Genomic DNA, 24,939 nt, shown 5'->3' on the forward strand with positions numbered 1-24,939 from the left:
AATTAAATCAAACCCTAACTACTCCCTTAATTTAAGGTTATTAATTTACTATGATATACAATTTACCCAAAAATATATTTAGTTAAAGTTTGGATTGATTAGATACTAGGTGAATTTGTCCAACCTTCAAATTTCCAAAATATGTGAAAATTTGGAATTCCATCCCACTATGTTGAGATTTCAAAAAGAAGGAAGTTTTTGAACTCCAACAAAATGTGTTAAAATTTTAATTGTAATTTTTAAAAATCCAGCACATTGTAGGATAATATCATGTTATTAGTTAGTAAACATAAAAAAAAGAAAAAACTGTAGATCTTTTTTTGTAGATCTACATAGCGAGGAAATAATATACTACTACTTTCATATTGGTAAAGAAAAAGTAAGGGGAAGAATTCCGTACTTATTTTGCTTTGCCTGCAAATTGCAATAAACTATTTCATTAATATACTTATTTGACTAAATAACAAGAACAAAAAAGCAAACATGATAAAAAGAGCTGTAATTAAGTTTCTGGTCCACTAATTTTGTTATTTTCCTTAACTCAAAGGAAAAAATCTTCAATGTCTTATAGTAATATAAATAAAAATTTGACGTTCTTTTTTTTTTTCCTTTTACAAATCAAAACAATAAAAGGGCTATAGTAGATCTTGATATTGAGGTATTTCAAGAGTGTTGCTACTAGATATAAATGGTGTTTTTTTTTTTTAATTTTGTGAAATAGAATTTATCTTCTATCAATAGTTGAGATCAGATATTTCCTTGTTATTATTAGTTAGAATCTTGAACTATGCAAATTAGAATAAAATTTTTCTTATTTTTAAATGATAAAAATCTAACATTAAATAATATCATGTTTCGCGTAATTAAGGATTATTTTTCAAAACTTTCGCATTGTTCAAAAATAAATTTAGCTTTTTTGCACAATATATAGGAAAATTTAATCCTTCTTTCTAGTTTTGTTTGAATTTTAGAATTCTCTTCTTCCTCCTTTCTCTCTTCTACAATTACTCTGCCACCCATCACCCCTTTTTTTCTCCTTCTTCCTTAAACAGCGCTATGCAATTTTTTATTTTATTTTCCCTCATTTTTTATAATTCCAATCAAATTGAATAAAATAATTTTTTGTTTAACATATAAATTATAATGGTATAGTAGTATATATTATTTTATTAGTATATATAAGTTAAATAAATCCAACTCAAATAAATTTAGACCACTGCTATCACTCTCTAGACTCTCCATACCCAAATTTTGTCACATCCTTTTTTTTTTCTTCTCATTTCCAAGAAAAAAGAGCCTATTATAATTTTAAAAAATCCACGTGTCAATATTTAAATTACCACCGTCTTCATATCCAACCAAAATATCCCAACCGTCCGATTTTACAGGTACAACGTAAGCAAAATAGAGAGCATTACACAGAAACAACATACTTCTGGCTGAAATTTGTAGGACTCCTCCAATTTGTTATCGCAGTTCGTAGAATCTCAATAAAGAGTATTATTCTTGATTTTTTAATAGATTTTTAAAACCCCATTAAAGCAAATACCTATATAATTGCAGCACAGATACAGAGAGAGAGACGTAGTGTGTTGATGAAGGAGAAGAGAGATACTTCACATGGGATGTTGTATTTGATTCTGTGGTGAACAAGAGTTTTATAAAGAACATTCCTTTTTCTTTATTGCTTGGTTCTTGGGTGGGTCAGCCATGGATGTTCCATTGCCACTGCATAGACCATTGAGTTGCACAAGTGTCTCCAATGCAATAACCCACCTCAAGATCAAACCTTTTCTTGGGTTTGTTTCTCATGGAACCACAAGTCTATCAGTACAAGTAAATTTGTCTTCTAATCTTCTCACTGAAAACTGTAGTGTGTGTTGTATCCATTTGCACTAACTTGCGGACACATGTAGTAATTATATTAGCAGTTTTCTTGATTTTGAATTCACCCATGTTTCATACTCCCCAATTTCGATTATAATTCTTGCATATATGGAGTAATTTGAGCTCAAAATGCAATCTTGATTGACATTTTCTTATGGGTATTGGAGCTGCGCATTTTGTGTTTACTTGACATCATCAGTATTTGCATATTTGTTGATTCTTGGTGTATGTTAGTGGTCATGGTTCCAGTTAGTTAACTTAAGGTAATTGTTCTTCAGAGTTATTGATGTTATTGGTATGCCAAGTTTATGGTTTCCACCCTTAAAGCAATTTCGATTGTTGATAGTTCTCTTATACCTAATGCTACTTTTGCAGTCTTCTTCATGGAGGAGGGATGTAATGGTTACTGGGGTTCCATTTCCATTTTGTGCAAGTGAGGGTTCATTCCTATGGTTATTTAGTTGTAAATATTGGTCTATGATTGATGCTTGCTATTTGTCAAACTAACTGGAAAGATTGTATTCTGTAGATTTCTCGGGAAGAAGACGGAGAAAAGTTTCAACTCCTAGGAGTCAACAATCTTCACCTAAGGGGTTTGTGCCAAGGAAGCCTTCAGGGATGAGCACACAAAGAAAAGTTCAGAAGAGCAATGGTGATAAAGAAAGTCAAAGTACTTCAACATCTAAAGAATCTGAAATTTCCAACCAGAAGACGGTTGAAGCAAAAGTTGAAACCAGTGATGATGACACTAAAGGAGTGGTCAGGGACCACAAGTTTCTGGAGGATGAGGATGAAATCAATGGTTCTACTAAATCAATAAGTATGTCACCTGGTCGTGGATCATCTCAATTTGTTGAAAGTGAAGAAATTGGTGATGATGACAATGATGCTGTAAAGTTAAACGAATCAAAGAGATTGGAAGAGAGTGATTTTCTAATTGATTCTGTAATAAGAGAACAAAGTGGATCTCAGGGGGAAACTAATGACAGTAGCAAGGGAAGCCATGCTGTGGGTACCAAATTTTATGAGATATTGCAGGTGGATGTTGAACCACAACAACTGAAAGAAATTAATGCTGGGAGTGTTGAATACACAGGACCTGTAGCAAGTAAGCTATTGGAAATTACTAAGGCTAGTGATGTGCAACACACTGAAAGCAATGAGATTGATTACTTAGACAGTAATAGTTTCTTTAAATCAGATTTAGTTGAAGAGGATGATCCATTAACCGCAGGAACAGTGGAGACTGGAGATTCTTCTCTAAACTTAAGATTGGAGATTGAAGCAAATCTACGTAGGCAGGCTATAGAAAGGCTTGCCGAGGAAAATTTATTGCAAGGGATCAGATTATTTTGTTTTCCAGAGGTTGTAAAACCTGATGAAGATGTCGAGATATTTCTTAACAGAGGTCTTTCCACTTTGAAGAATGAGCCTGATGTCTTGATTATGGGAGCTTTTAATGAGTGGCGCTATAGGTCTTTTACTACAAGGCTAACTGAGACTCATCTCAATGGAGATTGGTGGTCTTGCACGATCCATGTTCCCAAGGAAGCATACAGGGCTGATTTTGTGTTTTTTAATGGACAAGATGTCTATGACAACAATGATGGAAATGACTTCAGTATAACTGTGGAAGGTGGTATGCAAATCATTGACTTTGAAAATTTCTTGCTTGAGGAGAAACGGAGAGAGCAGGAGAAACTTGCTAAAGAACAAGCTGAAAGAGAGAGACTAGCAGAAGAACAAAGACGAATAGAAGCAGAGAAAGCTGAAATTGAAGCTGACAGAGCACAAGCAAAGGACGAGACTGCAAAGAAAAAGAAAGTATTGCAAGAATTGATGGCAAAGGCCACAAAGACTCGTGATATCACCTGGTACATAGAGCCAAGTGAATTTAAATGCGAGGACAAGGTCAGGTTATACTATAACAAAAGTTCAGGTCCACTATCCCATGCTAAGGACCTGTGGATCCACGGAGGATATAACAATTGGAAGGATGGTTTGTCTATTGTCAAAAAGCTTGTTAAATCTGAGAGAATAGATGGTGATTGGTGGTATACAGAGGGTAAGTGGGGATTTTATTATTATAAGTACTTGCACTTCTTTTAGTTAGTGCTTGCATGAGCTTCCACAATTATACTTTGTCTGTCTCCTTTTATTTCTTCTGAATGTTCGGCTACACTCTTCTGAGGAATGTACTTTTCTGCAGTTGTTATTCCTGATCAGGCACTTGTCTTGGATTGGGTTTTTGCTGATGGTCCACCCAAGCATGCCATTGCTTATGATAACAATCACCGCCAAGACTTCCATGCCATTGTCCCCAAGCAGATTCCGGAGGAATTATATTGGGTTGAGGAAGAACATCAGATCTTTAAGAAACTTCAGGAGGAGAGAAGGCTTAGAGAAGCCGCTATGCGTGCTAAGGTTGGTTGTAATGTTCCACTCAAGGTTAAAACTGATTAAGTGGATTTGATGGGTCAAATTTAGATATTCTGTTGTTGTCCTGTTATTCCAAAAGAGAACAAAGACCTCCTAATTTTTTTTTTTGTCTATAGAGTTCTCCTGCAAGTTATTTTCTTATATTACTGAATTCCATTGCTTACCTCTCATATATGTTTCTTCCAGGCTGAAAAAACAGCACTTCTGAAAGCTGAAACAAAGGAAAGAACTATGAAATCATTTTTACTATCTCAGAAGCATGTAGTATATACTGAGCCTCTTGATATCCAAGCTGGAAGCAGCGTCACAGTTTACTATAATCCCGCCAATACAGTACTTAGTGGTAAACCTGAAATTTGGTTCAGATGTTCATTTAATCGCTGGACACACCGCCTAGGTCCATTGCCACCTCAGAAAATGTTGCCTGCTGAAAATGGCACCCATGTCAAAGCAACTGGTTAGTTTTCACGCACTCTGATGTCAGTGTACAAACACTACAGACTGTTCCGTCATCATAGCTTCAACTAGAAATAATTTTCTCTTACGCTTAGTAGTATCTTTAGTATTAAGTATAATTTGAGTTGCAGTTTCTTTCACATATATTTCTCTATTTTTCTAGACAAACGGAAGTTTTCTCTGTAACCGATAGCTAGAATGCTAATTGTCAGCTGAGATGAACATCTTGATATGGGATCCGAGACCTTAGGATTCTAAGAAGTAAGAAAGTAACTTAACTCTCTAATGCATTTATGTGGAGTAAGTTTGAACAACTGATGTATGTAAACATTTAATTACATATAAATATCAATTTTTGTCAAATAAAAACTAGTCTTATCTGAAAAACATCTTCACTTTTGCTTTCCATCTGGCTACTTATGTTTCAGTCAAGGTTCCATTGGATGCATATATGATGGATTTTGTATTTTCCGAGAGAGAAGATGGTGGTATTTTTGACAATAAGAGCGGAATGGACTATCACATACCCGTGTTTGGAGGAGTCGCTAAAGAACCTCCGATGCATATTGTCCATATTGCTGTCGAAATGGCACCTATTGCAAAGGTAGACTTGGGTGATTCCAACTTCTGTTTTATGCTAAATATAATACTTTTGTGCTTTAATTGATACTTCTTCACTGCAATTCAAGATCTGAAGATGTTTCTGTTCCACCAAGGACTATTTGTGCTTAATCCATAGTTTCTTGTAGCTACCTCTCCCCTCCAAGTTAGGTAAAAGTGTCACTTGCTATGCATTTCTAGAGTTGTAAATTTTCCGATGTTTGGCAGTTACAGGCAAACAGTTAGTCAATAAAGGCAGTCCATTTTAATATAAATGATACTCTTGTGCCTTTTATGGTTATTTTGCTTTGAGTTGACCTTTCTCATCAAAAAATGTTTATTCTTTAATATTTGGGGGAGATGGGGCTATTGGGAACTGTAAAGTGAAAAAAAAGGATAATGTTTTCCTGTATTACTTTTTGACTTTATATTAATTTTTTATTTTCCTATTAGTAAACCCAAGAACTATGGAGGATTTTTTTGAACCTCAAAGGCATCTCGTGGACCATGCCCAGGAAGGTCTCAGAGGCTTTAAAGAGTTGGGAGGCATCAGGGATGAATGCAAAGGACAGAAATAGATGGAGAATTATCCGTGCTATATATGGTGGACTATTTGAAAAGAAAGGAACTCTATGTGTTTTAAGAGCATAGAGAATAATGTTCAGATGGTCAAGTTAAACTGCATTTTATTGTTACATTTCTGTATAAATGGTTTCAGTACAATCGATGTACTGTTTTGTGATATAATCCAAGGATACCTATTTCGATTTCTCTTTATCTATTCGGGATAACGGATAGATTCTTGGGTGATAGAATTAGAAGAATCACTAGTTAGTTTAGTAGAGGCAGTGGTTTTACATAGTAATGTAAAGATGGCTATTTAGGAACAAAAATTGAGGTTTACTTTGAATACATTCAACAAATTCTTGTTCATTTACATATTGAAAGGAGTGATTCTATTCCAGCTGTTATGTTGTCATTACTTTGTTTTTGCAGGTGGGAGGCCTTGGTGATGTTGTTACTAGTCTTTCCCGTGCTGTTCAAGATTTAAACCATAATGTGGATATTATATTACCTAAGTATGACTGTTTGAAGATGAATAATGTAAGGTTACTGCTTCATTTTACCAAGTCTTCTCATTATTCATCACTCAACTTCCACACACTGTGTCTACAACCCAAGTAGGCTTCTCATTGATACTTACAATAGCTACTTTCTTGCACCAATATTTTGTTAATAAAAATGAAAAATAATAGCCTTGGTCGTCCTGCCAATCACGTGTAAATGTGCAACAGCTGTTATCCCCATTCTTGGATATCTGATAAAGGTACAAGTCTAAATGCTTCATGATTTCAAGAGAATATTCAAACACAACAACATACCAGTGTAATCCCACAAGTGGGGTCTGGGGAGGTTGGTGTGTACGCAAACCTTGCCCCTACCTTCTTGTGAATGTTCAAACACGATTCCTATAAATCATTCGAGTTGTTCATGTATCACATACTTTGACTAGTATTTTTCTTTTCATCTGTAAAATATAGTTATATTATTTACCAGCAAAAAAAATATGCCACGGAACATGTACATAAAAGCTTTTACATATTGTGTAAAGAGCTCAAAAAGTCAATAATGGCTTCTGCATCATTAAATGAAGCCATGTTACATTGATAAAGAAGTAGTAAGGAGATACATACTTTCACTAATATTATTGCATGTTGCTATGTATTCTTATTAGGTGAAGGACTTTCGGTTTCACAAAAGCTACTTTTGGGGTGGGACTGAAATAAAAGTATGGTTTGGAAAGGTGGAAGGACTCTCGGTCTATTTTTTGGAGCCTCAAAACGGGTATGCTTAATGCGAAAATGATGCATAATGTTTTTGTTTTATCAGAAAAAATAAGTGAAACTTGTTGTTTCATGGTTTATAATCAACTTTTGTATGTCTGTTCACTAATCAGTAGCTGTTTATCATAAAGTAAAGAGAAAAGTAGAATGCAATCTAAAGGCAGTCCAAGATGAACTGCTGATCAAGCTCCGTTATCTACTCTCTTTAGTTATCTCGCAAAACAAATAGAAGTATTGCAGCCCTTTTCTCCTAAAGCTTTCTTTAGTTGAATATTAGAAGTTTGTGTGTTCCCTAAATGAAAATCTCATTTCCTGACCATTTTCCTAATTTATATGTTGTTGAACTGCAACCGCCATCACAGGAGTTGGTGGTATTTCTGGAAATGATAGTAAAGAATGGAGAATCAATAATTATATCGAATGACTTACAACTGAATATAGACCCTGCTTCCATCAATTTATTTCCTTTTAGGATCAATGTATATATATACGCTGTTCCACCTTTTCGATGCTTTTATTGTAACAATATAATGGTATGTAGTACAGCAGAACATACAATCATATTCTCAACTATGTGTGCCTGTTTTTTGTTTTCTTTTGATCAAGCATAGGTGAATTAGGCATTTTGGATGTCTTCATAATTTTAGTGCTTCATTATTGTTCTTTTAGGTTATTTTGGAAAGGGTGCGTATATGGTTGTAGCAACGACGGTGAACGATTTGGTTTCTTCTGTCATGCGGCTTTGGAGTTCCTTCTGCAAGGTGGATTTAGTCCGGTATGTTCCAGATTATATCAATATGCTAATTCTGAGGTCTCATATTTTCTTGATTCCTATTTCTCCAAATTTTAATCTTATAAATTTCTTAGGATAATAGCTTATTTGGGAAAGCTATAAATATTTTCTGAAGGAGGCAAGTCGATTGCAGATATTTTATTGTAATAGCATCAGATTCAAATTTTTATGTCAATGAATGAATTGCTAATTACCAAGGAGTATAACCAAGTCGTTTTAATTATTTTGTAATGTGTGTGGTTAGATGTGAGAAAATGGTGTTTTAGAATTCATGAAACTTTCTTTGAGCTAATAAAGATGGTGAAAATGGTGGTTTTGTAAGTTATGTGGGTCCCACCATTATATTTAACGGTTTTGGGGTAAATTGTTAAGTTTAGGATAAAACACTAAATTGAACACATTTTGTCATACATGAAGGACAATTTCAATCACCTAGAGTATTTTAAGGACCAAAATAAAGCAACCCCAATACATTGAGGACCATTTTGATCATTTTCTCTTCCAGATTATATCAATATGCTAATTCTGAGGTCTCATATTTTCTTGATTCCTATTTCTCCAGATTTCAATCTTATAAATTCCTTTGGATAATAGCTTATTTGGGAAAGCTATAAATATTTTCTGAAGGAAGCAAGTCGATTGCAGATATTTTATAGGAATAGCGTCAGATTAGAATTTTTATGTCAATGAATGAATTGCTAATTACCAAGGAGTATAACCAAGTCGTTTTAATTTCTCACTGAAGTTGTTGGATTAATTGGGTCTGCGACATGCTTCCTTGGTCCCAAATTAACTTCTTAAGTTCACCTCGGAGGATTCAAATTGCGAAGAATTCAACAATTAAATTATTCATGACTTAGTCTTTTACAACCAAAAGCTTGATTATTTGATACCATTTTTATCATAATTTTTAATAAGACCAACTATTAGTTTCCAAAGTGTAAGTTTGAGGTGAAATATCATTCTCAAGACACAAAATTAGACATTTTGACCTCTAAATTCAAATTCAAATTCAAACATCTAAAGTGGGAGGGACTGTGTACTACTTTCCTCTTTCTAAATAATTTTCTTCCTACATATTACTGCTTGCTACAATGAATGGGAGCTTTTGGGCACTGAACTGAGGATCTCAAATGTTTCTGTGAAGTGATACGGTTTCTTATATTTTCTGTTGTTGAAATGAAATTTTATTTGCACGTCTTCTCCACTGTTCATTTGTCCGGCAGGATATCATTCATTGCCATGATTGGTCTAGTGCTCCTGTTGCTTGGCTCTTTAAGGAACAATATACACACTATGGTCTAAGCAAATCTCGTATAGTCTTCACGATACATAATCTTGAATTTGGGGCAGATCTCATTGGGAGAGCAATGACTCATGCAGACAAAGCTACAACAGTAAGTGCTTCTATCACCTTTACCTTACAAATGGCTGTTTGTGCTTGATGCTGTTGTCTGTGGAAAAATGGTGCTACGCATACGCCAGAGGCTTTTTGTAATTTGCCAGACAAAAGTTCTGGATTTGAGTTCCTGAAGGTCATCATTTTGTCCAGCTTCCTATTTGTCTCATGTTTGTTTCGCCTTTTCATTTTTCGGAAGAAGATTGTAAATTGCACCCCAGGGAAGAGGCTCTATTTAGCTGCTTTCAGAAACTAGTCTAACAACCAAACACTGCCTGAAGGCCTTCAGCTATGGACGCTGTTGGAGATAAAAGTAAGACCAGACAAAATAAATCTAAAAGGAAAAGCTACACGAAAACATGCTCTTGAAGTATACATAAAGAAAGTGTTATGGGCACCAAGTATACTTCTTTTTTTTGGTTTTATCAAAAAAGAAAAGTATCCTTCTTTGTTTGTTTTAGTGAAACTGTAAAAATTTCTCTATGAAAGGTAAAGCTGTATCCTAATAAGATTTACATGCAGGTTTCACCAACTTACTCACAGGAGGTGTCTGGAAACCCTGTAATTGCGCCTCACCTTCACAAGTTCCATGGTATAGTGAATGGGATTGACCCAGATATTTGGGATCCTTTAAATGATAAGTTCATTCCGGTAAGTTTTCTCGGCTTTTCTCAGTTATTATATCACCTATAAGGGCACACATTGGAATCAGTTCATGCTTTCTTCTCCCCCTTATCTCTCTGCATATAAACTGTCCAACTGCAATTCTTGAAAGTGACCTCCACCCTAAAGAGGTTATTGTAACTGATTATTGGTCAACTGTGGAGTGCAAGGATATCTGATCTCAAAAAAAAGAAGCTTAGTAGTCAACTTACCTTACTTCTTTGCTTGCAAGAAAGGTTGTACAACTCCTAATGCTCTACATAGAACTCTACAAGAAAACTGTTGGATATGCAGAGAATATTTGATCATGAGCAGCAACAACAACACACCCGATGCACTTCCACAGGTGGGTTTGGGGAGGGTAATGTGTACACAAACCTTACCCCTGCCACCTCTACCTTGTGGAGGTAAGGAGGTTGTCTCTGATAGAACCTCGGCTAAAGGATAGCATTTCAAAGATACAAAATGAAGAAGTAACAGTAACAACAACAAAATAATACGATAACTGAAGCATAAGAAACAACATATAATAGAAAACTATGAGAATAATACTACTAGTATGGAAGGAGAAGAAGACACGGTGCTCCAAATACCACCCAGCCTATCCCACAGTAAAATGAGAAAACGGTCAACTACCTACCAACATACTACCTTAATCTGCAACATCCACATCCTCCTATCTAGATCATGTCCTCAGTAAGTTGAAGATGTGTCATGTCCTGCTTGATGAAAGAATCCAGATTCCATACTATGATGTGGGCTGGGGATCTTTCTTCTCTTTCTAAAAGAGAAGATAACAATCACTGGATGTTTGGGCTGCCAGTGCAAAGACATTAAAGCTTTTGTGGATTTTTACCTCATTTTAATTAGCCAATTTCAGAACAAGAAGGCTGCTCCCATTGATACCCAGATATTGTCCTATTTTTGTGTGTAGGTGCATACAGAGGCGACTTTAGAATTTTAAGCATGGGCTATTTGACAAGAATATTGTTCTCTAAAGTGGCACTTGTTTGATTTCTTGTGTATCTGTACATGAGTAGACCAGACCCTTCCTCAGCTATGCTGTGATTGCTGTCATTAGTTGTTAATTTTTTCTATGACCACTTCATCTGTTAGGCTTAGAATCTTTTGGTGATCACTACATTTGACTCTTTTAACTGTGTTAGTCTTTTGTGTGTCTTGGTGATTATTCCTTCAAGTAACTTTTGGTGTGATTATTCTGAAGCTAGATGTGCACTTAACTTGTTCAGTTGGAAAAACTTCAACTACTGTAAATAGCACTGAACAATTTTTTAATTTTGTTAGCACCCTACTCCTAGCATGGTCTTTCTCATGTATTGGAGCTAACACACTTCTTTTGCATCTTTTGATGACTTTTTAATGAAATTTCTCACTTCATAGAAAAGATAGTGTGGAGAAACTGCCAACCACCTATCTAGGCATGCCTTTGGTAGCAGTCATGAAGCCTTTGAAATATGGGACGGTATCCCAGAGAAGATTGAAAGGAAGCTATCAAGAAGACTCAGTATCTTTCTCGAGGGGGAAGATTGATTCTTGTAAATTCTGTTCTTGACTCTTTACTCACTTTTGTGATGTCCTTATTCCCAATTCCAGCAAAAGTAGAAGAACATTGGACAAGTTAAGGAGAAACTTTCTATGCGAGGCAGCTATAATTTAGTTAACTGGAAGACCGTAATCCTTAGCAAAGATAGAGGGGGGCTGGGAATTAGAAACTTGAGATTGCAAAATGAAAGTCTGCTGAAAAAGTGGTTGTGGAGGTACACTGAGGAGGGAAGTGCTCTCTGTAAAGAGGTGATTAAAGCTATGTATGGTGAATTAAGCCCTTGGTGAACAGAGAACACAGTTGAACCTTATGGTGTGGGAGTATGGAGAACAATCAGAAACCTGTGGCCCCAAATGGAAGCAGAATTGTTTATCAAGGTGGGAAATGGCAATAAATTAGATTTTGGAAGGATATTTGGATAGAACAATCCTCCCTTAGCGATCTCTTCCCAGATCTCTTTCAAATCTCTGAGAATCCTGATGCTAATGTAAATGATTGTTGGACAGAACAGGGATGGAATTTAGTATTTAGAAGATTTCTCAATGATTGGGAGGTGGAAAGGGTTGCAGAGTTGCTAGGGAAGTTAGGTGAATGAGAATAGACACAAATGCCACAGACAGGGTGCTATGGAGGCACAAAAATGATGGTCTTTATACAGTTAGCAGTGCGTACAGAAGAGGTCTCCAACTGATGGCAGGAGATCCAAACCATCAATGGAACTATTTTTGGACTACAAAAGTGAAATGTTTCACTTGGCTAGTGATAGAGGGTTTGTTTAACACAGGAAGTATTACAGAAGAAGGGTAGACAAATGGTTCCCAGATGCTTTTTGTGCAATTTGACAGGAGAAACAAACAAATCACCTTTTCTTGCACTGTAACTTTACCAAGCAAGTCTGGAATTTATTTCTTAGCATTTCAAATCTGAATTGGACAATGCCAAAACATACATCAGAGTTGCTGAAGAGCTGGGTAAGGAGAGGAGGCAGCAAGAGCCAAAGGAGATGGTGGAGGTTAATACCATCATGTATATGGTGGTCAGCTTGGAAGGAAAGGAATGGTAGATGTTTTGAAAATAGATACAATTCCATTCACAAGGTCAAATGGAATTGTATAGTATCCTTACCTTTTTGGTGTAAACAGTTGTGTATAGTAGATACAGACCAGATTGTAGATTTGATAGGAAGCTTGTAACTAACACTTTTTGGTGGAGACAAGCATGCCCTTAATGCTGAAGAATACAATCTTACCAGTTTCAAAAAAACAAAAAAAAAAAGAAATAAACCTTAGACCTAACACAGTCCCCAAAGCTAGTTCATGAGATGAGGATTCCCCAAGATCATAAAAGGAGACATAATCCCATCCCAAAACTATATCAGACTCTTAGCACTCACACTCGCAATAGTGGACATTTGGAGCTTGGATAATAGAACATGGGTACCCGACATCAGGTAAACGAAGAATTGGAATGGGTCTGGCTCACCTAACTCAACCCTATAAGTCAGCTAATGAGGTAAGGATTGCCCAATACCATATAAAGAGGCAAATATTCCATTCCATATCAATGTGGGACCCTATCAAACAGTTTGTGTTAGCACATAATACACCTCCAGTAGTCTTACCTCTGAAAGTTATGATGTTTATCTACATTTATTGGTTTGCTATTCCCATCATCCCAATATGAGGGTGTTTTATAAAGACTTTGAAACTTGTGTAAAACATGCCAGACATTTATGTGGCTATAAATCACTTCATTAAGGGTAAAATGATTTTTTTAAAAGTTAAATTGTATCTAAATAATTGGTAGTAGAGGGTCAAACGAAAACTGGTGGGTGACGATTCCAGCATGTATCTGGTGGACACTAAGGAAGTAAAGGAATGCCAGATGTTTTGAAGAGTAGCAACATTCAGAGATAAAGCGTCAGAGTCTTAGTTTGCTGTATTTTTGGTGTTAACAAGAGTTGGGGATATAGTAGCACTAGTTGGCTTCATATGTAACTTGTAAAGTTCTTCTATTTTTGCAATTCTTAGATTCTTCCTCATCGTTTCTTGGATGATGAGTTTTTTGTGAATACAAAGTTACCATTGTCTCCAAAAAAAATTGCATCTAATATAAAAAGGTTCTTCTTTTTGGGACACTAAAAAGGGAAGTGTCACATATATGGAGTATTATATTTGGTTATTGTGAGGTTCATTCTTATTGTAGCTTTAAGTTCTTGGATCTTAAATCATGTTTATTTGATGGTTGTCGCACTGTTGAAATGCATGCTATTACAGATTCCGTACACCTCGGAAAATGTTGTTGAAGGCAAAACAGCAGCCAAGGAAGCTTTGCAGCAAAAACTTGGACTGAAACAGGCTGACCTTCCTTTGGTAGGAATTATCACCCGCTTAACTCACCAGAAAGGAATCCACCTCATTAAACATGCAATTTGGCGTACCTTGGAACGGAACGGACAGGTATTTTCTCTGAAGGTGTTCTTAAGTTCTCAGATCCCCCCTTCTTCTTCTCTTTTGCTTGGGGGAGGGGGGGACTATGGGGAACATACTCATCTTCAGCTTTTGGCTGGTCGAGATGTTGCTATATGCTCTGATAATAACTAGTGTAATTTTTTTTTTAAAAATCATTTGGTTTCGGATGTCATGTCTAGTTTGTATATAGTAACTGATTACTGATCTAAGATGCCAGAGAGTACCTGTTTATTATTTTTTACTTTAAAAAATCCAGAGAACACCAGCTCTTGAATGTTTTCGTTACCAATTTTTGCATCTTGTTCTCTCAAGTCTTATTCTTAATGGAGTCCCATTTTAGAAAGTCTATTTTAGCAGAATGGTATGATCTTCTATTGACAAAAAGCTCTGACAGGTAGTCTTGCTTGGTTCTGCTCCTGATCCTAGGATACAAAACGATTTTGTTAATTTGGCAAATCAATTGCACTCCACATATAATGACCGCGCACGACTCTGTCTAACATATGACGAGCCACTCTCTCACCTGGTATTGTTTCTCCTTTCCTTGCTTGTTGCATATTTTTGTCTTCAAGCCTTATGTGTACCTTTTTATTATATCATTCCTTTTGATACAATTGCAGATATATGCTGGTGCTGATTTCATTCTAGTTCCTTCAATATTTGAGCCATGTGGACTAACACAACTTACTGCTATGAGATATGGTTCAATTCCAGTCGTGCGTAAAACTGGAGGTACCTTTTTCTTATGACCTATATTTTTAGAAATTTGAATATCTTTCCATGGTGCTGCTTGCTTAGTACCTCTCTGCCACTTGCACTGTATGCTCAGATATGAAGGTAGAGCAACTCACTCTAGCGAAGTTTCTCTCTCTCATGACCATAATGTTCCCTTTTTTTAATGATGTGACCATCTTTTTGGAACTACAGGTGCATATATATGAATGACTATTTTTGATTTGGTTGAGCCATAATTAAATAATAGCGCCTTTTTTCAAAAAACTTACTTTCAGATGAGGTAGTTACACAATTCAACATGGTGGCAAAGTTGATAGAGCTTTTGGGATCATGTTCCACTACTACCCATTAAACAAAAATAAAGTTTAGTATCACCCATTATCAAAAATCAGAAGGTATCTCTGCATGCTTGGACCATCAGACCCTCATGTATGAGAACAACATTATAACCATAATTCATAAAATATTACTTAATAAAAGAAGACAATAATTCCTTATTAAGAATAAAAAGAGACGGTAATTAATTAAAAAAAACTGTTTTCCCCTAACAATTTTTAAGCTTTTAGATGTGGAGATTACTGTTATGGTCCCCTGTTATGGATCTAATTATGGGACGCTGCAAGATAAAATCTAAAGTTCTCTTTTTTCTACCTATAGTGCTGGTTCATTAAGCTGCGATCTCTTGAGTTTGAAGTACTCAAAAACTTGACTAATTTTCTGCTTAACATTTCACTGAATCAAATACATTAAATACAACACTGAAACAAGGAAAATAACTGTCTACTGCCTACTACAACTGAATGAGAAAGTGGAGAAATAACCTCCTACTGCAACAACTCCTACCTAGAAATAGGAAAAATAAATAACTAAAAAGCTGTAATAATCTACTACAAACACTGCTGGACAGAAATAAAAAATAAGTAACTTATAAGCTGAAGAATTCTACTTCCGAATTTCCTTAAATATTCCATGTGTAGACCATTGGTAGACTAAAAGGGTGCTAACAATCATCATACACTACAGCAGTTTTCAGTCTCTTGTAACATTGCAACTGCAGATATTTATGCCGATCAGAATGTTTTAATTGTAGTTTCCTCTTTTAGTAGCGAATTTACTTGATGTTTATTAGACTCACAAAAATTATTGCATTCTCTTGAATTAAGTGGGAGAACAAATATTTTTTGCACATGGTAGAATTTTCTTTTGATGCCGTTGGCTTAGTTATTATTTAGCAGATCCTAATCATTTTCTTCTGAATGTGTGTTCTAACCTCTGCATTCTGTATATTAGGACTTTATGATACTGTATTTGATGTTGACCATGACAAAGAGAGAGCACAACAGTGTGGTCTTGGACCTAATGGATTCAGCTTTGATGGAGCAGATGCTGCCGGAGTTGATTATGCTCTGAATAGGCAAGTATAGTTGCTTTGTTTCTATTAAGGTTTTTTAGTCTTTTAATTTTTAAAGGGAAACTGAAGCAAGTGTGATGGCATACACATATTGAGAGATCAAAGTCTAAAGAATGTTGCAACAGTTATATCTGAACTCTTAAAATCCTGCCCTATTTTCCCCTATTTCTTTTTCAACAACACCAGACATAAGGATCTTTTCCTCCAAATTTTCAACGTATCTCCTTAAAAGATGTGAGGACTGGACAGCCCTAGCAGACTTCTATAAACTTGCTGAGATATTGAATTTTTATCAATTCAATTTTTTAAAATTCTAATTTGAGGAAAGGAGGGATACAGGGGCGTGCTGTAACAGGGAAAGGGAGAACAATCTGGTAATCTGTCTTCAGTTTCAGAGTTTCCATTTTCTTATGCTTGCTTACAAGAGAATGAGGGAACAACTTTTTTAACAAGAGAAAATGACCAAAAGAACTATTCTGAATTTTTTTTGTACTGAAAATAACCAATTGTTTTCTGTTGAAGTCCCAAGAGGAATATGCTACTAGTAATTCTCCCCTTTCTTAGTGTTAGAGAATACACTTGTCCTTCATATACTGTGTAAGGGTTTCTTAAGGGTTTAAGGTCCTGGGGCGCTCCACCCTTTCATTGAGGTTTTGGGTTGGATGTTCATATTTATTCGCATGGTATCAGAGCCATACCCGTTCCTACTCTTTGTTTACCTAATGGATGGCCCCCTATGTTATATCGTCCACGCTCCAGATGTCCAGGACTAAGTTTACATGTCTTTTTGAGCAATTCTCGCTTTATGAGTTAACTTTTGACGTTGAATTAGGCCCTAGGTTTGTTTCATTTAAATTGGAATCAGAATTAGATCAATCGTTATCTTTGGTTTTATCCAGTTTTGTGCTCTCATGTATTGGCGTCCAGACTCCATCTATCCGACCTTGGTTGTGCGCGGGAGTGGGATGTGTGTGTTTGCGTGTGTGTTAAGTGTCCATACTGGTTGAGGATCTGCTTTGTCTCATTATATGGTTTTGGACATCTCATGGGCTATCTTTTGAGGGTGAGGTAGGCTTGAGGTTCATTTTCTTTACATGCTAGCATAGCATGTTGTCCTGCTCGATTTTCTCCTCATACTCTACTGCTCAGGGCTTTTCTCTCTCAAAGAAGTCCATGGAGCCACTAACAATGCTCCCTGGTGCCCCTGTCCCTTCCCTCTCATTGGCCTGTTGGCCTAACCAGTCTCCGGATACTTTAGGCCCACTTCTGTTGAGCCTCCTCTTGAGCGTCCCTCCATAATAAAAATCTTTAGTCCATGTGTAACCCAAGAACCAAGTTACACATGTGAGAGATTCACCTTTCACTTTTCTCTTGTAAATGCCATGTGGCCTTCAAATTTACTCTCTTCCTCCTCTCGACTGAAGAAACTCCAGGAAAGCCACTGTCTTAGTGCCCCTTCTCAATGTTCCCAGATGGAGAAAGAAGAGCAGCACAAACCATCTTAAAATTAGTCGACATTCAGCTACTTCTATGAGGATCCTCCACCCAATTTATGCTATCTTTGCATCCATATGATATATATAAAGAAAATAATTAAGCCCAGTCATCGTAGCAATGATGGATTTTTCACTGTGGGCATTCAGATCGTAAGCGTCCCAGAGCTGAACTTCAATTGCAAGAATGATTTAGGAAAGCTCGATGACATTCATGGTGGAACCATCCTACGCTAGCCTTGGTGATTGCGGCACTTGGTTACTTTTATGGGAATACATTAGTTTGGCGATTTGCTTCTCATTTTCTTGTTTCATTCTTGAGAATTCGAGATCATTCGTTATTATAAGCTTTTTCACGGGGAGACGTGGGGGTGGGGGGCAGTGTGTTTGCTGTCAAATAGTAGTTAGTTTTGAAAATAGAACTGCTCAAATGTAGAAAAAAACAAACTTGTGGATAAGCATTGTTATTGGAAATGACAATATGAAGTGTGGAACTTGGAGTGAATTGCCATAACTGCGGGTGGATATATTATTTTTCTTTGCACCATGTTTTTCCATCTTATGCAAACCCTAAGATGCATACTTCCTTCCCCTTCTCCTCGTTTGTTGATATCTCACTTACGGTTCTGTGTTTCAGAGCTCTCTCTGCTTGGTACGATGGTCGAGATTGGTTCAACTCTTTATGCAAGCAGGTTATGGAACAAGATTGGTCTTGGAACCGACCTGCTCTTGATTATTTGGAGCTTTACCATGCTGCTAGAAAGTTAACGTAGTTAGTTTGTGAGATAGTAGCAGAAAGATTCACGAGATCTGCAGTCTGTACAGGTTCAGTGTTTGCGTCTGGACTGCTTTTTATGTCCTATAACAAAGTATAAATCCTGTCTACCCTGAGATCGATAGCAGACAGTACTCAGTTCATTTCATTTTTTGTGCAACATATGAAATAGCTTAGCATCTAATAATGTAGTCTATTGATGTTTATTCGTTTTGGGAAGAAATGAGAAAATCAAAGGAAGCAAAATACTCTTGACTTTGGATACTATTCATACAACATTACTCATGCAGGAACTTAAAGTTTCATACTCTTTTGCAATTTGCTTATCTATGTGTACTTGCCACGCGGTATAACCTTATTTGCTTGACAAGTTTGGGACTGTGAGTGAAAACTACTACACCAGGTATTTCACAAAGCTTAAATATCAATGAAATAATCATCATTTGATGACACATTGATGTCAAGTTGAGCCTAATTTTGTTACATATTCATTGCACTGTTGAATAGATGATGACAGTATATACAGCAAAAGAATTCAGCAATGAATTTCATGTTCATACTAATTGCTGCACTTGGAGTCAAATGTATCAATTATCTTCTTGCTGAAAACCAAGGAGCTAATTGGCCTCCTTTTAGAAATTAGAACAAGATGAAAGAAAGATTTTACAATGTAGCTTGTCAATCTTGTTCCTATAACCACTTAAATTTGCCTTCCATTATAAAGAAAGATTTTGTGCTAAGTGGTGAGTGAGTGTGACTGGATTGGAATTGGACAGTGATAGAGACAAAGAGCATTAGCTTTTGTCCCCACTTATCTTCATAAATATTGAAAAAGGTAAAATAGGTACATAAAGGTGAAATGTGTTTTATGTTCATTTTTTTGTTCTCAATGTTAATCCCACTCAAGTGCATACTTGAAAAATGAAGTTGTCTAGATTTTGTCCATTCTAGCTCCTAATTATGAATCCACTTGTAGTTCATTTCTAACTTGTTCGGTATTGAAGTATAGATAATATGAAGTGTAAGCTTACAAAGTTAAACAAACGATCACTTTTTAGTTTGATCGATGCTGAATGGGTGGAAAGTTTTATTAGGATTACGAACACTAGGCTCGTTAATAAAAAATTGCAAGATTATATATTTGCTTTACTCTTAATGGTTGGTAAATATAAAATCATTAAATTTCGGAATCTGCCGATTAGGATAATTTATTCTATTCTCTTTCCTAAATTCTAAACCTTATCTTAATATTGACATTCCAATAAGAAGCTCTTCTTTCATTAAACGTGATTAATTATTTGATATTCTTCAACAAGTGATCAACTTTTAGTGTTTAATATTAAGATTATTGCGTGCTCAAGAAGGAATTTTTAATCACACGAGTTGATTTTCTAAACGACCCGTTAATCTTTGCTAAATATCACATTTTGTGAAGTAAGGGGGAAATTGAAATAAAAAGTGATAATAAATGATTTCTCAAACAAATGCAGTTTCCTAATTATTTAATCTTGTGATTGTTAATGGGTGATATATATAATAGACATAATACATAAATATGCCCTTTATCTTGGCTTCAAATTACATTTATGCCCTTCAATTTTTGGTGTGCACAAGTAGACCGTTAAACTTGTATAAAGTTGAACAAATAGACACACATGTCCTACATGTTATTTTTATCCTACGTGGTGTCTTACGTGTATTTTGCCGTGTTTATTTATTTAAAAGTTAGATTGTTAAAGTATCTGTTTGTGCATTATGAAAGTTAGAGGTCAAAGTTAAAATTTAAAGCCAAGTTTAGAGTCCAATATGTGTATTATGCCTATATAATATATTAAAATATTCTTGATTTTATTTATTTTAAATAAGTCACCAAGGATATTAAAAATATTTTTTTAAAAGAAAGAAGAGAGAGATACTTTTCTTTTAAATCGACTTAAAAAATAAGCAAAATGAACAAATTGAAATAAAGATTAGCTGTGTACCTTTTTTTTTTGGTTGTTGGAAGATGTGGATCTGTCCTCAAGGTGCTAAGATTATCCAAAATAGACTTAAAAAGTATTGTGATCCACACTTCACCTTTTTTTTTGGAAACTAATTATATAATTCTAAAGTATTAATATCATGGACTATGTCATGTGGTCCAAATTATACTAATCAATCTTTACTTGTTATGCTCAATATCTCACGAATTTTAGAAGCCAATTTTTTTTTTAATTTTATCATAAATTTGAATATATAATATTTGATTTTTTTGTAAAAATATTTGTTTAGTTTGGAGATTATGTGCATGTAGAAAGTAGAAACTTAAAATAAAATGTAAATTTTGTAATGGTTAGTTTTGATTATTGGAATCAGGTAGATAGTTATGATAAAAAGAGAAAAATTGTAACAACTCTAATTTTACAATAAAATAGTAAGATATTATCTATTAATACTGATCAAAAGGATTACATTATGAAGGTACAACAAAAGGGAAATTGAATAAAAGTTATTGTATTCGCAGGTAAGAGTGTAGCTAGAGTTCTTGTTATGGAGCAACTGAATAATAATTTTAACCAAAATTTTATATTTGTACTAAGAAATTTATCGAGAATGTGTAAGTAATTTATATTCAAAATTCAATTAGCAAATTCAAACTCCATAAACAGAAATTTTTGATTTTTGACTTTTCTCACGTGAACTCGTAGATCTACCTCTGATTCTACCCCTAACTTTACCAAGGATGAAAACTACATTTCAATCGAATTTATTTTGTCAAAAAATTACACTTGTTACTTAACTAGAATGAGAATAATTTCTTTTTTTACACTTCAATAATAAATTGGTTAAGTGTGTTTACATCTCAAAAATTAGTACCTAAGGTAAAATTATTGGCTTTTGCGCCAATGTCCCGTCCCATAATAAGTGTGATAGGGCTTCATTGGTTGGTGGTACGCTGTGGCTGTTTCAGTAATAATCCCACATCTCAGGACACTCACTTTGCTTTTTTACTTTAGTTGTTTAGGCAACAATCTCAAAACATTCAATTTTTCGATACAGAGTTTAAATACGTATCTACAATATAAACTTTCTTTACTAAGTAGTACATCACAAATTATATGTTTTACTTTTAGATTATCATGCCACGATGGAAGTTCATTACACATAAAGTAAGTTTTAACCTATAGTTTGTGAATTTTAAAACTACAGTGCATAAATCTTAATGAGCTATAAGGAAACTATAATAGTACTAAATGGTTAAACTCAATTTTCTAGGCCCCTAATAAAGTTGTTTTCACTCCCTTATGAAAAAGGGTTTAATGCAAAAGCTTAGTTGGCTCCTGCTACCCGTATTGGATAAGACCTCAGAAATCAATGAAAAGTTAGCTCAACCAATAGTTACTCTACACTTTACCCAATCGATATTTACCTGTTTTTTTAAGAACTCAATAGTATTGATTGATGCTTATGTACCCTTTTATCCATCCACATACATACTAACATATTTTTTTTTATTTTTCTGTGAGGTTTCATTTGCTTAAATAAATATTTCTGTCTTTGGCTTTCGGTTTCAAACTGTTAAAAGAATGACAAAAGTCCCACATCGATGATTAATGAGATGGGTGAACTCTTTATGAGGCACGTGTCATGGAAATCATTTTAGTACAAACTTTTTGGCTTCAGTTTCCAGTTTTGAGGGTGATCAAAGTTACAAAACTCATATTTATCAATGCAAAAATCTCTGTGGTGTTTGTCTTTTTCCTTGTGATACTGTTGCTGCAGGGGACTTGGTATTAAAACCAGCTATCCCCTTGAAATCTGTGATCTTCTTTCTTTCTCATAACTCTAAAAAAAAATAAAATATTCACATTTTTTTTTCCTTTGTTTTTTACTATTCAAAGAAAAATTAAACTTTGTTTTAGAGCAGAGGAAGATTCCTTATACCATTCTGTTTTATCCTCTTCTTTTTTTCTTAATGATTCCTCAAAATACCAAAAAACAAACATCCCTTTCTCTTAGCTATAAATAGTTGTTAGGCTTCCCCTTTTTAGTACTTCCACCCTAAACAAAAACCAAAGTCCCAAACTTTTTCATTCTTTAAGAGATCTAATTAGAACCAAAGAATGGATGAGTTTAATAGCAACAGAAACAGAGGAAAAACAGAGAAAGATGGAGACTTTGAAGAAGAAGATGTATGGGGTTATGTGAATGAAAGAGATTCATCAACAGTGATTCTTCCAAGAGGAAAAAGTACGTCGCATAAGTCATCATCTTCATCAAGTCCTGTTAAGATTCCAGAATGGTTCAAGAATAGCAATAACAAGAAATCAAGAAGAAGAGTTAGTACTATCATAACAGAGGATGATTCTTCTTTCTCATCAGTTACTTATCCTGGAAATGTCGTGGTCGAAGAAGAAGAAGATGATTATGGTGATGGAATAGTGCCACCCCATGAATATATAGCAAGAAGAGTAGCAAGGAATCAAATAGCTTCATTTTCAATGATGGAAGGTGTTGGAAGGACTCTCAAGGGAAGGGACCTTAGCAAATTGAGGAATGCCATTTTAACTAAGACAGGTTTTTTGGAATAGCTAGCTAGCACCTACTTAGTATTATTATAAGTATAAACTAACAAAATTAGGTCATCCATTTTTCATCAATCATCACATCTTATTATCATTTAGTTTAGTATCATAAGTTCTCATTATGTTTAAAGTATGGCCTTCTTATTTTTAGCTCAGAGATGCAATTTTGGGATTTTTCTTTTATTGGAGAAAAAAAGAAAAGCAGGCTCTGGGATTTTGTTTGGGAGGTTTATAGGAGTATATGCTTTTGTATTCGGTATATGAAATATGAAAGAGCGGTTTTTCTATTTAGTAAGTAGTATTTTTTTCGTTTAAAAAAGGATATTTTTTTTATTCTCTATGAAAAAAATAGTAATTTTTTTTTGTAATATTTTAATTTCAGTTTTACAATCACAACATCAAAGGGTAATTTTATACTTTTCACGTAATTTTAATTTAGGACTACTAAATTCAAAAGTTTTCATATTTTTTTTTAAATTCCGTATCAAGTCAAACTATGTCATTTTATTCATTGTAAAACGGAAGTACTAATAATTGTAAGTGGTTGCTTTGTTTTGTTAAAACTCAAACTACCAAAAACAAAAAAAAAAGTGACACTTGCTTCAATTGGGTTCATATCATTTTTACTTATCCATTATTTTTAAAATTAATTTTAATTAGTTTAAATATATTACTCTTTTCGTTAAAAAAGAATGATTTTTTTTTACAATATTTTTATTTTAACTTTTCACGTCGCATGTTTAAAATTACAAGATTAAAGGACATTTTGATATATTTGATATAACTTTAATAAAGAACCATAAGATTGAAATTAAAAGTCTTTTTTTCCTTAAACTCGTTCCAAAGCAAAACAAGGTCATATTTTTTGAAGCGGAGGAAGTAAAAAAGACTCGTAGCAGGCTCTAATGAACGACCGCAAAAGTCTTACGCATTGATCAATTTTATTTTCTACATATGTATTTTCTGGTAGTAACATTTGTTCAATCATAAGTAGTTTCTTTTCTCAATTAATTAATTCAAATGGAATGTGAGATTTATTCGTGATATGTTATGTATCAATTCTATAAAAAAAAAAAATCGAAATAAGTTTTTTGAAATAACAATATCTGATAGGAGACATTATAAGTAAAAGATATAATATTGAATGAGATAATTGATTTCTTTTTACCAAACATATATTCAAAACTAAATAGCTAGTTAGTATTAATTACTACTTATAGTATTAAATAAGTAATAGGTATAGAGAACCTAAGAAAAAATAAGATTCCTAATTGTTGATAGGCAGATTGATGGCCTCTTTGATTAAAATAAAAAGTGACGACGCAATTACTATTAGAATTAAAGCTCAACTGCCCTATGAAGTATGAACATCTTAATGTTCCGCCATTTGTATACTTGTAAGTTGTAACAGTATCAAATAATTAAATTTAATTTGATTATTGTAAATAAAAAGTGATTACATTTTTGAAATTTGTTTACTTTATACTGAGGGATGATAAAATCATTTTAAACTTTAAAAGTATAATAAAAATGTTTTTCATAGTTTGTCTTCTATAAAGGTCATTTTTATATTGTATCAATATCTTCATTTCTAATCTTATCTCTCCTAGTATGTTCAAAATACTTAAACCGCCGTTCTTTCTCTTTGATTGACCTGCGTTCTAAGCCACATTTCCATATCAGCCATTGGTATTACGTTGCTGAACTTGCACTCCAAATATATATTTATGTCTAGGAGGTTCTACTATACCTAAACTCTGTAGGCTCTAAAATTTGTCTCCAAATCTCCAGCTTAACCTTAACTCAGGCACGCGTCTCATAATTAAAACTATGTCATAATTAAT

General features: G+C 34.4%; 2 protein-coding genes across 2 annotated transcripts; both read left to right on the forward strand.

Moving 5' to 3' along the window:
• Positions 1 to 1,596: 1,596 nt before the first annotated feature.
• On the forward strand, positions 1,597 to 18,770 carry LOC100316882 (starch synthase III). The gene is made up of 16 exons (NM_001247694.1): positions 1,597 to 1,836; positions 2,263 to 2,320; positions 2,417 to 3,952; positions 4,097 to 4,311; positions 4,513 to 4,783; positions 5,211 to 5,386; positions 6,379 to 6,486; positions 7,118 to 7,227; positions 7,896 to 8,001; positions 9,246 to 9,416; positions 9,941 to 10,069; positions 13,922 to 14,104; positions 14,511 to 14,642; positions 14,737 to 14,848; positions 16,142 to 16,265; positions 18,393 to 18,770. Exons 1-16 carry the CDS (start codon positions 1,711 to 1,713, stop codon positions 18,526 to 18,528), a joined length of 3,693 nt encoding a protein of 1,230 aa, NP_001234623.1. The 5' UTR covers positions 1,597 to 1,710; the 3' UTR covers positions 18,529 to 18,770.
• A 3,863-nt stretch (positions 18,771 to 22,633) lies between these two features.
• Positions 22,634 to 23,101, forward strand: LOC101252739 (protein S40-1). Its single transcript, XM_069294394.1, has one exon. The coding sequence runs from the start codon at positions 22,634 to 22,636 to the stop codon at positions 23,099 to 23,101; it is 468 nt and encodes a 155-aa protein (XP_069150495.1).
• The last annotated feature ends 1,838 nt before the right edge of the window (positions 23,102 to 24,939 follow it).

Source organism: Solanum lycopersicum, chromosome 2 (assembly GCF_036512215.1).
Source record: "Solanum lycopersicum chromosome 2, SLM_r2.1".
NCBI lineage: Eukaryota > Viridiplantae > Streptophyta > Magnoliopsida > Solanales > Solanaceae > Solanum > Solanum lycopersicum.